This window comes from Ornithorhynchus anatinus, chromosome 9 (assembly GCF_004115215.2).
Source record: "Ornithorhynchus anatinus isolate Pmale09 chromosome 9, mOrnAna1.pri.v4, whole genome shotgun sequence".
Taxonomy (NCBI): Eukaryota; Metazoa; Chordata; class Mammalia; order Monotremata; family Ornithorhynchidae; genus Ornithorhynchus; species Ornithorhynchus anatinus.
In genome coordinates, this window is record NC_041736.1 from 40,387,556 (window position 1) to 40,399,392 (window position 11,837).

Below are 11,837 nucleotides of genomic sequence, written 5' to 3' on the forward strand. Positions count from 1 at the left end.
CTTGATTGGGAGTTTGAGGGAGTGTGAGCTGGGATGTAGTGAGAGAAGAGAGTGTATAAGTAGGAGGGAGAAGCTGGTTGAGTGTCTTAAAGCCAGTGGTCAGAAGTTTCTGTTTGGTGGTTGTTGAGGAGTGGAGAGATGTGCACAGAACAGTGTTTAAGAAAAACATTCCCAGTGGGACAGAGGAGTAGGGACTGGAGAGGGGAGAGACTGTGGACGCTTGGATGAAGGAAGGGGTGGATTCTTGGAAATGTTGTGGAGGAAGAGCCACCAGAATTTGGTGATGGACTGACTGTGGGTGGTGATGAGAGGGAGGAATGATAATGCCAAGGTTAGTCCCTTTCTTTTAACGGCATTCGTTAAGTACTTCTCACTTCTGCGCTAGGCACTGTACTGAGTTCAGGTTGGACACAGTCCCATGTCCCTCGTGGGACTCAGAGTCCTAATCCCCATTTTGCAGATGAGGTAACTGAGGCACAGAGAAGTTAAGTGACTTGCCGAGGGTCACACGGCAAACAATTGGCAGTCCTGGGATTAGAACCCTGGTGCTTCTGACTCCCAGGCCCGTGGTCTATCCACTCAAAGACCTGAAACACGAGGAGGATGGTGATGGTGTCAACTGTGATGAGAAAGTGAATTGGAGGAGAGGATTTCGGAGGGAAGATGAGGAGTTCAGTCTCGGACCTGAGGTGACGGTCGGTCATCCGAGTAGAGATGTCCTAGAGGCAGGAGGAAAGAATAGAAGAGCAGTCAGGGCTAAAAAGGGGAGATTTGGGAATGATCTGCTTAGAGGGGGGAGGTGAAACCGTGGGAGCGGATGGGCTCTCCCGAGGGAACGAGTGTAAATCGAGAGGAAAATGGGAGCCAGAACGGAGCCTCGAGGGACACCCACAGGTAGTTGGGGGTGGCCGGGGTAGGCAGGCGAAGAGCTGGAGAAAGAGACTGAGAAGGATCGGCCAGAGAGGTAAGAGGAGAACCAGGGGAGAACGGGGTCTCGGAAGAACCAAGGTTTGAAGTGTTTCTAGGAGAAGAGAGTGATCGATGGCGTCCGAGGCAGCTCGAGAGGTCGATGAGGATTAGGGTAGGGTAGAGTCCGTTGGATTTGGCGGGGAGGTCACCTTGGAGAGAGAGAGAGGGAGAGAGTGGTCTCAGGGGGAAGAAGGGGGCAGAAATTGAGACAGCTGGTTCTCTCCAACCTTAGTCCTTCCTTCCTCCCGGGTACACTGATCAGTCTCAGTGTTGTGTTGAGCCCGGGACTCCATGAAAAGTACCTTCTGCTCTTGTTCTTTTCTCTGTATTCTTTTTCATTCTCTCTTTTGGTATCTTTTTGTCTCTCCATCTTTCTCTTCCCACCTGTTTCTTTTAGCTATCTCTTTCTCCTCTCGCTCTGTCTCTTGGCTTCCGTCTCCCTCTCCGTGTCTTTGCAAAAAGAAGAGTTGCGATGCATCTCCCTCACCTGCTCCGTCTCTGTTCCAGCTCCTTTGATTTTGCTTTTGATCTCACCCGGCTTGCCCTAAAGCACAGAACGCTGGAGATTCACCTCAAATATGCCATGTTCCTAGAGGATGAGGTATGGAACCTGTTCCCTCTCCGCCCAGCCCCAGTCCTCCCTCTGCCCCGGGCCCGCCAGTCCTCCTCCTCAACGCCTTCTCCCCACCATCCCCCACCCCTCCTGCAGGGGAAGTTTGAAGAAGCTGAAGCGGAGTTCATCCGAGCTGGGAAACCCAAAGAAGCTGTGCTCATGTAAGTGACGCCCCTAGATCTCCTAGATTTCCTACCATTTCCCAACACCCGCCCCCGGCAACTGCTCCCTTCATTTTTGCCCGGACATGGACAGGCTAGTCCCCTCACTCACATGGCGCCCATCTATCCCATTCACAAAAATGGGGCCTCCTTTTCCTCCCCTCCCCTTCACTTCCTTCCCCCTTCTCCTTTCCCCTTCCTTCCCTTCTCCCCTCCCCTCTCCTTCTCCTTTCTTTCCTCCCCTTCCCGTCCCTGCCCTCCTGTCTTCCCTCTCTTGCCGTTGGCCTCGTTTCCCCTCCCAACACGGCCCCACGGGCGGCGGGCAGGTTTATCCACAACCAGGATTGGGAGGCGGCGCAGCGGGTGGCCGAGGCTCACGACCCAGAGAGCATCTCGAAGGTGTTGGTGGAACAGGCCCAGGCTGCCTTGGCGGAGAAGGACTATCAGAGAGCTGAGGGGCTGCTCCTGCGGGCCCAGAGGCCTGGCCTGGCACTCACCTACTACAAGGTGGGAGAGCGTGGGGGCCGGGGCGGTCAGTGGGATGGGCCGGAAGGGGCAGGGTGGGGAGAGGAGAGGGACGCGGACATGGGGAAGCGGAAGGTCTGGAGGCCTGGAATGACTTGGAGGTGTGGGAGGGCAGGTGGGCAGGGAGGGGACCGGAGGGTGGCGGGCTAACTCCCTCCCGATTAATGGGCTCGGACTTCACCCCCGCCCGCCCTGAGCAGGAAGCCGGGCTCTGGAACGACGCTCTCCGCATCTGCAAGGACTACGTCCCAGGCCAGCTGGAAGCCCTACAGGAGGAGTACGAGCGAGAGACCACCAAAAAGGGAGCCCGGTAAGCGAGGCGGCGTGGTCCAGTGGATGGAGCACGGGCCTGGGAGTCAGAAGGTCATGGGTTCTAATTCCCGTTCCGCCACGGGCCTGCTCTGTGACCTTGGGCAAGTTTCATTTTTCTGGGCCTCAGTTACCTCCGTTTTAAAATGGGGATTAAGATTGTGAGCCCCACGTGGGACGGGGATTGTGTCCAACCCGATTTTCTCGTGTCCACCCCAGCTCTTAGAACAGTGCGTGGCATATAATAAGCGCTTAACAAATACCCTAATTATTAAGATTCTTAGGCAAGGGAGTCCAGAGAACAGCTGGATGAGAGTGGGGAGGAAGATGGGGACCCAGAGGTGGCCGTGAGGAAACGGCCTGTTGGAGAGGGTCGGGAGGGTCATCTGGGCTCTCGGGCCACCGTCCTCCACTAGCCCATCTCCTGGCCAAAGACCGCGGCCTTCTGTCAACACACAAGGGCCTGGAGGAGACCGTTGGGGGCTGGGGACGGGGATGGAGAACCCCCCTCCCCCCGAGCCCACGACCACCACTAGCCCGTCCCCTGGCCCAAGCCTGCGGCCTACTGTCTCCACACCCAGGGGCCTGGAGGGGCTCGTGGAGCAGGCCCGGCAGTGGGAGCAGGCCGGGGAGTACAATCGGGCCGTCGACTGTTACCTCAAAGTGCGTGACCCCGGAGCCGTTGGCGGGGCCAGCAGCCTTTTGGAGAAATGCTGGATGAAGGTAAGAGAACACGGGCCCCGCGGGTCCCGCCCTGGCTCTTTTGGGCTCCCCTCCGACCCGCATCTAGCCCTCTCTTCCTGATTCTCTATTCTTTACCCCCTTTTCCCCGTCAGTCCATCAACCGGTCCTATTTATTGAGCGCTTTACTGTGTCCTCTTACTCCTCTTCTACTCATCTCCCTGTGCTTCGTCTAATCTTGACTGAGAACCTATAGATTGTGTCTCCCGGGTCAGGAATGGAGTGGATACAGATGTGGGGAGAGATCCTGGGGGTTCAGCCATCCTGATTTACCATGATGATCCCAGTTTGCTCGCTACACTCAGCTTCCCAGCGGGAACACCACTGGCAGGGGCGAGAGAGCGCCAGAATTAACTGCTCCACGCAGGTTCTCAGTCATTCAGTCCATCAATCAGTCGTATTTATTGGGTGCTTACCTGTTTACCCAGTCATCTCATTGCTCCTGATGAGAGACTCCACAGTCGTAGCGGAAGGACCTGGGTTCTAATCGTGGCTCTACCCCTCTGTCTGATGTGTGACCTTGCCCGAGTCACTTCACTTCTCTGCCTCAGTTACCTCATCTGTAAAATGGGGGTTAAGACTATGAGCCCCAGTCCTTTAGACTGTAAGCTCGGTTGTGGGCAGGGAATGTGTCTGTTTATTATTATATTGTGTTCTCTCAAGCACTTAGTACAGTGCTCTGCACACAGTAAGCGCTCAGTAAATATGATTGAATGAATGAATGAATGTGGGACAGGGACCATGTCCAACTTGATTAGCTTGTATCTACCTCAGTGCTTAGTACAGTGCCTGGCCCATAGCAAGGACTTAAGAAATACCTTAAATTTAAAAAAATTAAAACTTTGTCATAATAAACAGGAAATCTCCATGGCTTAAGCGGTTGACGTAGGGCTAAAAGTCGTGTATGAGAAGAGGAAACTGGGACCCTAAGAGTGCTTAAGTGGCACTTTGGAATAAATTATGACTATAGGTCTTAACCCCGAATTCTCCCTCGAGCTGATCCCTCGTCATCGTCCTCCTCCTTCCTGTTCCCAGGCAGCTGAGCTCTCCATCAAGTTTCTGCCCCCGAAGCGCAGCCTGGCCGTGGTTCGGACGGTGGGACCTCAGTTGGTTGGGTTGGGCAAACACAGTGCGGTAAGAAGGGGGCCGGGGAGCGGACGTGGGTGTGGGCCGCTCGGGGAGGGGACGGCGGGGGCCTGGGTCGGAAGGTGCCCGGGGGTCGGGGCGGTGGCCCGGTCAGAGGACCGCGTGCGAGCGGGAGCCAGAGGTGGCCCGCCCAGCCTCTCCAACCTCTGCCTCTCAACCCCGTAGGCCGCGGAACTCTACCTGAACCTGGACCTGGTCAAGGAGGCAATCGATGCGTTCATGGAGGGCGAGGAGTGGAACAAGGCCAAACGTGTGGCCAAGGAGCTGGACCCCCGGTAACTCCGAGCCCCCACCCTATTATTCAGGGGCCTCCTAGGAGAATCCCTCTTCTCCTTCCTTGGGGCTGAGCCCGGGGGCGGGAAGGTAAGGAAGGGGTTCCCCCCTCTCTCCTCAGGTACGAAGATTACGTGGACCAGCAGTATAAGGAGTTCCTGAAGAACCAAGGCAAAGTCGACTCAGTGAGACCTTGGGGAGTGGGAAAACCGGGGAGGGGTGAGGGGGATCGGGGCAAGGGGACACCATCTCCTTCCTATCATCTCTCTCTCCCTCCCTTCTCCCCATTCCCAGCTTGTGGGCGTAGACGTCGTGGCTGCTTTAGACCTATACGTGGAGCAGGGTCAGTGGGAGAAGTGTATTGAGACGGCCACCAAGCAGGTACTTCTCCGACCCACCCCATCCTTCCACCTCCCTTCCCCCCCCCCTCCAAATTAAGGTGTAGTGGATAGAGCTCAGGCCTGGGGACTCAGAAGGTCATGGGTTCTAATCCCGGCTCCACAGTTTGTCTTCTGGGTGACCTTGGGCAAGTCGCTTCACTTCTCTGGGTCTCAGTTCCCGCATCCGTAGAATGGAGATTGAGACTGAGAGCCCCACGTGGGACAGGAACTGTGTCCAACCTGAATAACTTGTCTACCCCAGCGCTTAGAACAGTACTTGACACGTAGTAAGCATTTAACAAGCACTGTAATTATAATTACTTTCCCTTCCCACATCCCTGGTTCCTTTCCTAACCAGCCTCCTCCCCCGCCGGCCCCCTCCAATCCAGGCTCAGATCGGAGATTCCCTCTGTCCGTCCTGGGGTGGGAGGCCAGGCTGGCTCGGCCTGGATCCCTCCTCCTCCTCCTCTCGGGCCCTCAGCCTGATCCGTCTCCCACTTTCTCCCCTTCCCACCCCTCCCCTCCCCGGGCAGAACTATAAGATCCTGCACAAGTACGTGGCTCTCTACGCGACTCACCTGATCCGGGAGGGCGGCTGGGCCCAGGCCCTGGCCTTGTACGTGCAGCACGGAGCCCCCGCCAACCCCCAGGTACCCCCCGCCTCCCCGAGGAAACACCCTCTGCCTCCCGGGGAAGACTTCCCAGCAGCTAACCACTAGGCGACAGATGATCCCAGTGACCTGCTCCTTTCAACAAGCTCTACCCTTTCCTTGCACTGCAGAGCTTTCCTTCCCTGGTCTCTCCCCCGCCCTAAATTGAAATGCCATCCACAGGGAAAACACAGCCCTTAGAGAGAGGTCTCTACTCCCTGGTAAGCCTCCTTTCCTCCAGAAACCCCGGCTGTCTGTACGGGACCACCCCCAAGGCTAATTTTTGCAAACAGCCCCTCTTTTTCCATCCTAGGTCCAGATTTGTCCCATCCTAGTTTCATTCATTCAGATGTATTTATTGAGTGCTTCCTGTGTGCAGAGCACTGTACTAAGTGCTTGGGAGAGTACAACGGACAATAAACAGACACATTCTCTGCCCGCAACGGTCTTGGTTTTCTTAGAAATCATCCTTTGTTTCCCCCGTGAGGAATTCAGGGAAGTGCACGGGTAGCGGAAGCTGCCTCGTCTCCCTCCCCGACCCCGTTTTCCTCCGTCCCCTCTCCTCCTGCCACCCCACCAGAACTTCAACATCTACAAAAGGATTTTCACCGACATGGTGAGCGCCACCGGCACGAACAGCGCGGAGGCCTATCACAGCTGGGCCGACCTCCGGGACGTCCTCTTCAACCTGGTGAGGAGCTTGGGCTGCGCTCCATCGTCGGGGAAGGGGCCGCCCCGGGGGTCGTTCCTCTCTCTCCCTGGCTTTCCCCCACGGCCCGGCCATGCTTGGTTTCTGAGCCGCTCCCCAGGGCCTGCCTCGAACCGGTCCTGGGCTGAACTCTTCTCTGAGAGAAGCAGCGTGGTCTAGTGGATAGACCACAAAGACTATCCTGTTGAGTCAGAAGGACCTGGGTTCTAATTCCGGATCCACCCCTCATCCGCCGTGTGACCCTGAGCAAGTCAGCTCACTTCTCTGGGCCTCAGTTACCTCATCTGTAAAATGGTGGTTAAGACTGGGTGCCTCATGTGGGACAGGGACTGTGTCCAGCTCGATCTGCTTGTGTCCACCCCAGCGCTCAGTACGGTGCCTGGCACATAGTAAGCACTTAAAAAATACCAGTTGTTCTTCTTCGTCTCTCCCCAGTGTGAGAACCTGGTCAAGTCCAGCGAGGCCAACTCGACTGCCCACGAGGAGTTTGAGACAATGCTGCTGATTGCTCATTACTACGCGACCCGCTCGGCAGCCCAAAGCATCAAGCAGCTGGTGAGCCGAGACGATGTGGGGGCGGGAGGAGGTGCAGGGACAGAGAAAGCGAGAGCGATCACGCGCTTGCTAGTTTGTGGCCACGGCCTGAGCTGCCAGGAGCCGAAGGTGAGCTAGGACTTCAGGTCTCAACTGTCCCGGGCTCTCACCTTTAGGAGACGGTGGGTGCCCGGCTCTCCGTGTCCCTCCTGCGTCACACCCAGCTCGTGCCTGCGGACAAGGCCTTCTATGAGGCGGGCACGGCGGCCAAGGTAAGCTGGCAGAAGCACGGGGTGAGGGACCTAAGGATTTGGGAAGAGATCTGCGGGCACCCCTGAAGTCCCCGGGCGGTCAGGAGGGGAACGGGGGGGACCTCCAATAGCCTGCGTGCGAGAGAGGGAGAACGTGCCTCCCGTCATCTTTCCTCCGTAACTTCCCGTGCCCTCGACCCCAGGCCGTCGGCTGGGAGAACATGGCCTTCATCTTCTTGAACCGCTTCCTGGACCTGACAGACGTAAGTGGAAAGGGCAGCCGGGCCCGGGTGGAGTAGGCGGGCCTGAGGGGGGGGCCGGCCCGCGGCCATCCGCTCACCCTCCGCCCCCTGTGCTTCAGGCCATTGAAGAGGGCACCCTGGATGCCCTCGACCACTCCGACTTCGAAGACACGGACATCCCCTTCGAGGTGCCACTGCCGGCCAAGCAGCACGTGCCGGTGAGGGAGGAACTAGGGGTCTGCAATAGGGGCGCCGTCCTCTGGGGAGCGGAAGGCGTGTCGGCCGCCCTCCCCGCCACCAACCTTCTCGCCCCTCTTCCAGGAGGCCCAGCGGGAGGAGATCCGGGACTGGGTGCTCACGGTCTCCATGGACCAACGTCTGGAGCAGGTTCTCCCTCGGGACGAGCGAGGCACCTACGAGGCCTCCTTGGTGGCAGGAAGTACTGGAGTGCGGGCACTGCCCTGCCTCATTACAGGTGCGGGGCCCACCCAGGGGGTTGGCGGGGAAGGAGAGAACGCACGGGGTGGGCCGAGGGGGTCAGCTATACGTGTCCTGAGCGTGGTCCGAGAGAGAACGCCGGTCAGACGACACGAGCCCGCTCGGCCCCGGGGTGGCGCGGTGTCCGCCGAAGCGGGGTTTTGGCAAGAGCGCAACCCCGGGATGAAGGGAGAACTGGCTTTAATCCCTCTGTGCCTAGGCAGGGAGCTGCTCCGTCTTAGAGTGAGGGCTTTCGGGGCCGGGAAGTGAAAGGACAGAAACCCTAAAGCCCCCCCGCACTGTGCCCCAAGCGCTAGCTCCCTCCCCACCCCGCAGGCTACCCAATCCTGCGGAACAAGATTGAATTCAAGCGTCCGGGGAAGGCAGCCAACAAGGACAACTGGAACAAGTTCCTCATGGCCATCAAGGTAAAGAATGAAATAGGACAGAGAGAGAGAGAGAGAGTTTGTGTGTGAGTGTGGAAGGGGAAGGACGAGGCCGAGGGAGAGGAGTGGGAGCTGGAGGGCACGGGAAACTGGGCAACGGAGTGGGGCAGAGCCTACTTCACTTGTTCTGTTGGGACTGTGCCTGCAAATCCTTCCCTCCGGGAGTCTAAAAGTCCCCTCTCCCCGCTCTCCCCGCCGCGACCTGCCCTGCCCCGCAGACCTCTCACAGCCCCGCCTGCCAGGACGTCCTCAAGTTCATCAGCCAGTGGTGTGGAGGGCTGCCCAGCACCAGCTTCTCCTTCCAGTAACCGCTCGCCGGTCGGGATGGTGGGCCATCCCGGGCTCGGGGCCATCCTTTCCCCATTAAACTTGTTTTCGTAGAGTTCTCGAGCAGACCGCTGCGGTCTCTGACCCGAGGCGCCGCCCCAACCCTCGTCCCCCTCTTCCCCCCCGGGAGGAGATACGGCCAAGTGGGGCTGGGGTGGGGAGGACCGGTCCCTTTATTACAGTCATTATGAACTAGGGCTGTGGCCCGCACTCCAGACTCTTCCCGAGGGTAGGGAAAGCGCACTTTCATCCCAGCGAGGGGACCTCAGGTATGACGACTCCAGGAGCGGCACCTGGGGCACAAGAGGAAAATAATACAACAGAGAGCCTTCCTTCCCTTCTCAGAGAAGACAAACAAGGAGGACAACGGGAGGGGAGGAGAGAGACGTGGAAGAAAACTTGGGATTTCTCCCCCTCTCCACTCAATCACTTATTCAGTTACACAGTCTCCCTCTCTGCCCTCACCTGACTTAGGCCCGGCTTTCCCTAATTTCCAGCATTAAAAGCTGTGAACGCTCCTCCTGGCACCCTTGTTTCTTCTTCACTTCAGAGGAGTCAGCGTCTCCCAGCTCGGCCAGCTGCAGAGAAGAGCAGGTCGGGAAGGGATAAGGGACTCGGGCCCCGAGTCTGAGACCCACTCCACCTCCCTCTCCCCCAAAACACCACTGTCTCTCCTCCCCGGCCTCCCTCCGGCCTTGGAAATTCTCCGCTCGTCCTCTACCCACCCCGCCTCCTTCGCCCCTCCCCTGGCCGGCGCCTTCCCTAGCCCACTCCCCTCTCACCTTCTCCAGGAGTCCTTCCTCCCCAAAGGGTCCGACCCCACGCAGGGCCAGGGCGGCTAGGCCGCAGCGGCCGGAGAGAGCGGCCTCAGCCGCGGCCATGAACATGGAAGGGAGCCAGAGAGTCAGGGCCGTGTCCTGGACAGAGGAGAGGGGCGGAGGGTGAGGGCCGAAGAGAGAACGAACGAGCACCGAGGCCCCGGGGCGGGAGGGCGAGGGGCCCGAGCCCCCGCTCGCCCCGTCGGCACGAGAGGGGGGAAGAGAAAGGCTTACGTAAATGCGGGTGGGATCGAAGGGACAGTCCGCGTCCAGGAAGTCCCGGGCCGAAGGCGTAGCGTGCCCCAGAGGGGTCGGGTTGCAGCCGGAGATGAGGCGGCGGCCGCCGTTGGCCACGGTCAGCGAGATGGCGAGGAGGAGGCCCAAGGAGCAGGCGGCGGACAGCAACAGGTTCAGCAGGGACCCGGCTAGCAGCACCCAGTGCTGGGAGGGCGGTGTGGCAAATGGACGTGTACCCCCCCCCCCCCCCCCCGTCCCCACCCCCCGCTCCGGCCTCCTCTGTCCTTTTCTTACGGGGGGGGGGGGGCGGGGAGAAAAGGGCCTTAAGTGCGCATCCTCCCCCCCTCCCCTTTTAGGCCAAGCTCCGCCACCTGTCTGCCGTGTGACCTTGGGCAAACGGCTTAAATTCCCCGTGCCTCGGTCGCCTCATCCGTCAAACGCGGGTCGAGACCGCGCGCCCCGCGTGGGACGGGGGCCGTGTCCGGCCCGACCACCTCGTACCCGCCCCGGCGGTCGGAACGGCGCCGGGCACACGGTGAGGGCTTAACCACCGTCAGCGTTGGGTTCCCTTTTCGAACGTCCCTTCCTCGCGTGGGGGGGCGGGGGGCTTTGGGTTCCCACCGTCCTGGGTGTCCCCTCCCCCTCTCCTCGAGCGGGCACCGTGGCACGCCTTCCTCACGCGGGGCGGTGGGAGGAGGGAAGCAAAGGTTGGGCTTCGGGCCCAAGAGCGGGGCCTCCCCCTCCGCTCCCGCGCCGGGGCGCCGGTCCTTCCCGGGTCAGGGGGCGCGGAGGGCAGGGGCGCGGGCTCACCAGGGTGGCGACCGGCAGGTTCCGGGAGGCCAGGATGGCCACGATTCCCACGGAGATGGTCTGGGGAGGCCCGAGGGGAAGGTGTGAGGGCGTGCGGGGCCGGGTCCCCCTCCCTCCCCTCCCCTCCCCTCCCCGGCGTCGCCCCCGTCCCCCTCGGCTCACCAGCAGGCCGGAGCCCACGGAGATGACGTTGGCGACGGTGTACTCGGGGGTGAGGCGTCCGGCGGGGTTGGCCACGTGTCGCAGGACGGTGCCGTGGACCACGGCCCCCAGCAGCAGGTTCACGTGGCCCAGCAGGAGCAGCGCCAGCCCCCAGCGCATCAGCCGGCGGGGGCCCCGACGCCCGTCTGAAACGCGCACACCGGCACATACGTACGCAGACACACCCCCCGCCCCCCGCCCCCGGCCCCCCGACAGTCACTTACCGAATCTGCAGCGGCCGCCGCACATCCTCCGCCGCCCGGGCCCCCGCTCGGGACGGGGGAGGCCGGCTGGATGGCCGGCTGGATGGCCGGGTGGCTCGGCGGGCCCCTCCCTCCCGCCGCCGGTGAACCCTGACCCCGCCTCGCCCTCTCTACCTGAGCTCCGGCCCCGCCCCCGCCCGCCGGACCCGCAACTTCCTTCTCCTCCTCCTCCTCCCCGCGCCCGAATCCCACTCCCGCCCTCTGCACTCTCCCTCCCTCCCTCCCTCCTCCTCCCGCCTGCCCTCTCCCCCCCTTCTCTTTCCTCCTCTCTCCCTCCCTCCCTCCTTCCTCTTCCCACCTCCCTCCTTCTCCTTCCTCTTCCCACCTCCCTCCTTCTCCTTCCTCTTCCCACCTCCCTCCTTCCCCTTCCCCCTTCCCACCTCCCTCCTTCTCTCCTCCCACTTCCCTCACCTTCCTGCCTCCTTCTCCTTCCTCTTCCCACCTCCCTCCTTCTCTCCTTCCCCTTCCCCCCTCCCTCCTTCTCTCCTCCCACTTCCCTCACCTTCCTGGCTCCCTCCTTCTCTCCTTCCCTTTCCCACCTGCCTCCTCCTCCTCTCTCTTCCCACCTCCCTCACCTTCCTGCCTCTCTCCTCCTCCCCTCCTTCTCTCTCCTGCCCACCCCCTCCACCGTCACCCCCACCCCTAAACCCACCTCCCAGGCCCTCCCCTGGGACCCCAAGGCAGAGCGCAGCAAGAGGCGGCAGCCCCGGGCCTTTAGCAAAAAGTAGACTTTATTACAGCAGCAACCGAGACGA

At 60.5% G+C, this 11,837-nt stretch overlaps 2 protein-coding genes across 3 annotated transcripts in view; one reads left to right on the plus strand and one right to left on the minus strand.

Moving 5' to 3' along the window:
- IFT172 (intraflagellar transport 172) overlaps positions 1–8,816 on the plus strand; it is a 38,314-nt gene extending 29,498 nt beyond the window's left edge. Inside the window, exons 31-48 of the mRNA XM_029071485.2 lie at positions 1,477–1,570; positions 1,679–1,743; positions 2,070–2,250; positions 2,469–2,578; positions 3,159–3,300; positions 4,354–4,452; positions 4,630–4,739; positions 4,859–4,922; positions 5,032–5,118; positions 5,651–5,767; positions 6,348–6,458; positions 6,912–7,031; positions 7,187–7,282; positions 7,465–7,524; positions 7,623–7,721; positions 7,825–7,978; positions 8,317–8,408; positions 8,645–8,816. Of these exons, the coding sequence (XP_028927318.1) occupies positions 1,477–1,570; positions 1,679–1,743; positions 2,070–2,250; positions 2,469–2,578; positions 3,159–3,300; positions 4,354–4,452; positions 4,630–4,739; positions 4,859–4,922; positions 5,032–5,118; positions 5,651–5,767; positions 6,348–6,458; positions 6,912–7,031; positions 7,187–7,282; positions 7,465–7,524; positions 7,623–7,721; positions 7,825–7,978; positions 8,317–8,408; positions 8,645–8,734 (1,891 nt within the window). The 3' untranslated portion in view covers positions 8,735–8,816. The remainder of the gene's footprint in view (positions 1–1,476; positions 1,571–1,678; positions 1,744–2,069; positions 2,251–2,468; positions 2,579–3,158; positions 3,301–4,353; positions 4,453–4,629; positions 4,740–4,858; positions 4,923–5,031; positions 5,119–5,650; positions 5,768–6,347; positions 6,459–6,911; positions 7,032–7,186; positions 7,283–7,464; positions 7,525–7,622; positions 7,722–7,824; positions 7,979–8,316; positions 8,409–8,644) is intronic.
- Positions 8,817–8,903: 87 nt separating this feature from the next.
- Positions 8,904–10,968, minus strand: KRTCAP3 (keratinocyte associated protein 3). Of its 2 annotated transcripts, XM_029071491.2 has the most exons (6): positions 10,781–10,967; positions 10,619–10,678; positions 9,806–10,012; positions 9,536–9,670; positions 9,219–9,331; positions 8,909–9,046 (listed from the first exon to the last, which is right to left on the minus strand). In XM_029071491.2, exons 1-5 carry the CDS (start codon positions 10,937–10,939, stop codon positions 9,224–9,226), a joined length of 669 nt encoding a protein of 222 aa, XP_028927324.2. In that variant the 5' UTR covers positions 10,940–10,967; the 3' UTR covers positions 8,909–9,046; positions 9,219–9,223. The 2 variants fall into 2 exon arrangements, with proteins under 2 accessions (XP_039768976.1, XP_028927324.2); XM_039913042.1 differs by having other exon boundaries at positions 8,904–9,331; positions 10,781–10,968.
- Positions 10,969–11,837: the final 869 nt, after the last annotated feature.

What these genes read in the sequence shown, in the direction of transcription:
- KRTCAP3 (XM_039913042.1), bottom strand. Translation starts at nt 10,939, where the DNA reads ATGCGCTGGGGGCTGGCGCTGCTCCTGCTGGGCCACGTGAACCTGCTG. An exon ending in CCGTGGGCTCCGGCCTGCTG is followed by an intron (nt 10,679 to 10,780) that starts GTGAGCCGAGGG and finishes GGGCCTCCCCAG; the next exon opens with ACCATCTCCGTGGGAATCGT. An exon ending in AGGAAGGACTCCTGGAGAAG is followed by an intron (nt 9,332 to 9,535) that starts GTGAGAGGGGAG and finishes TCTTCTCTGCAG; the next exon opens with CTGGCCGAGCTGGGAGACGC.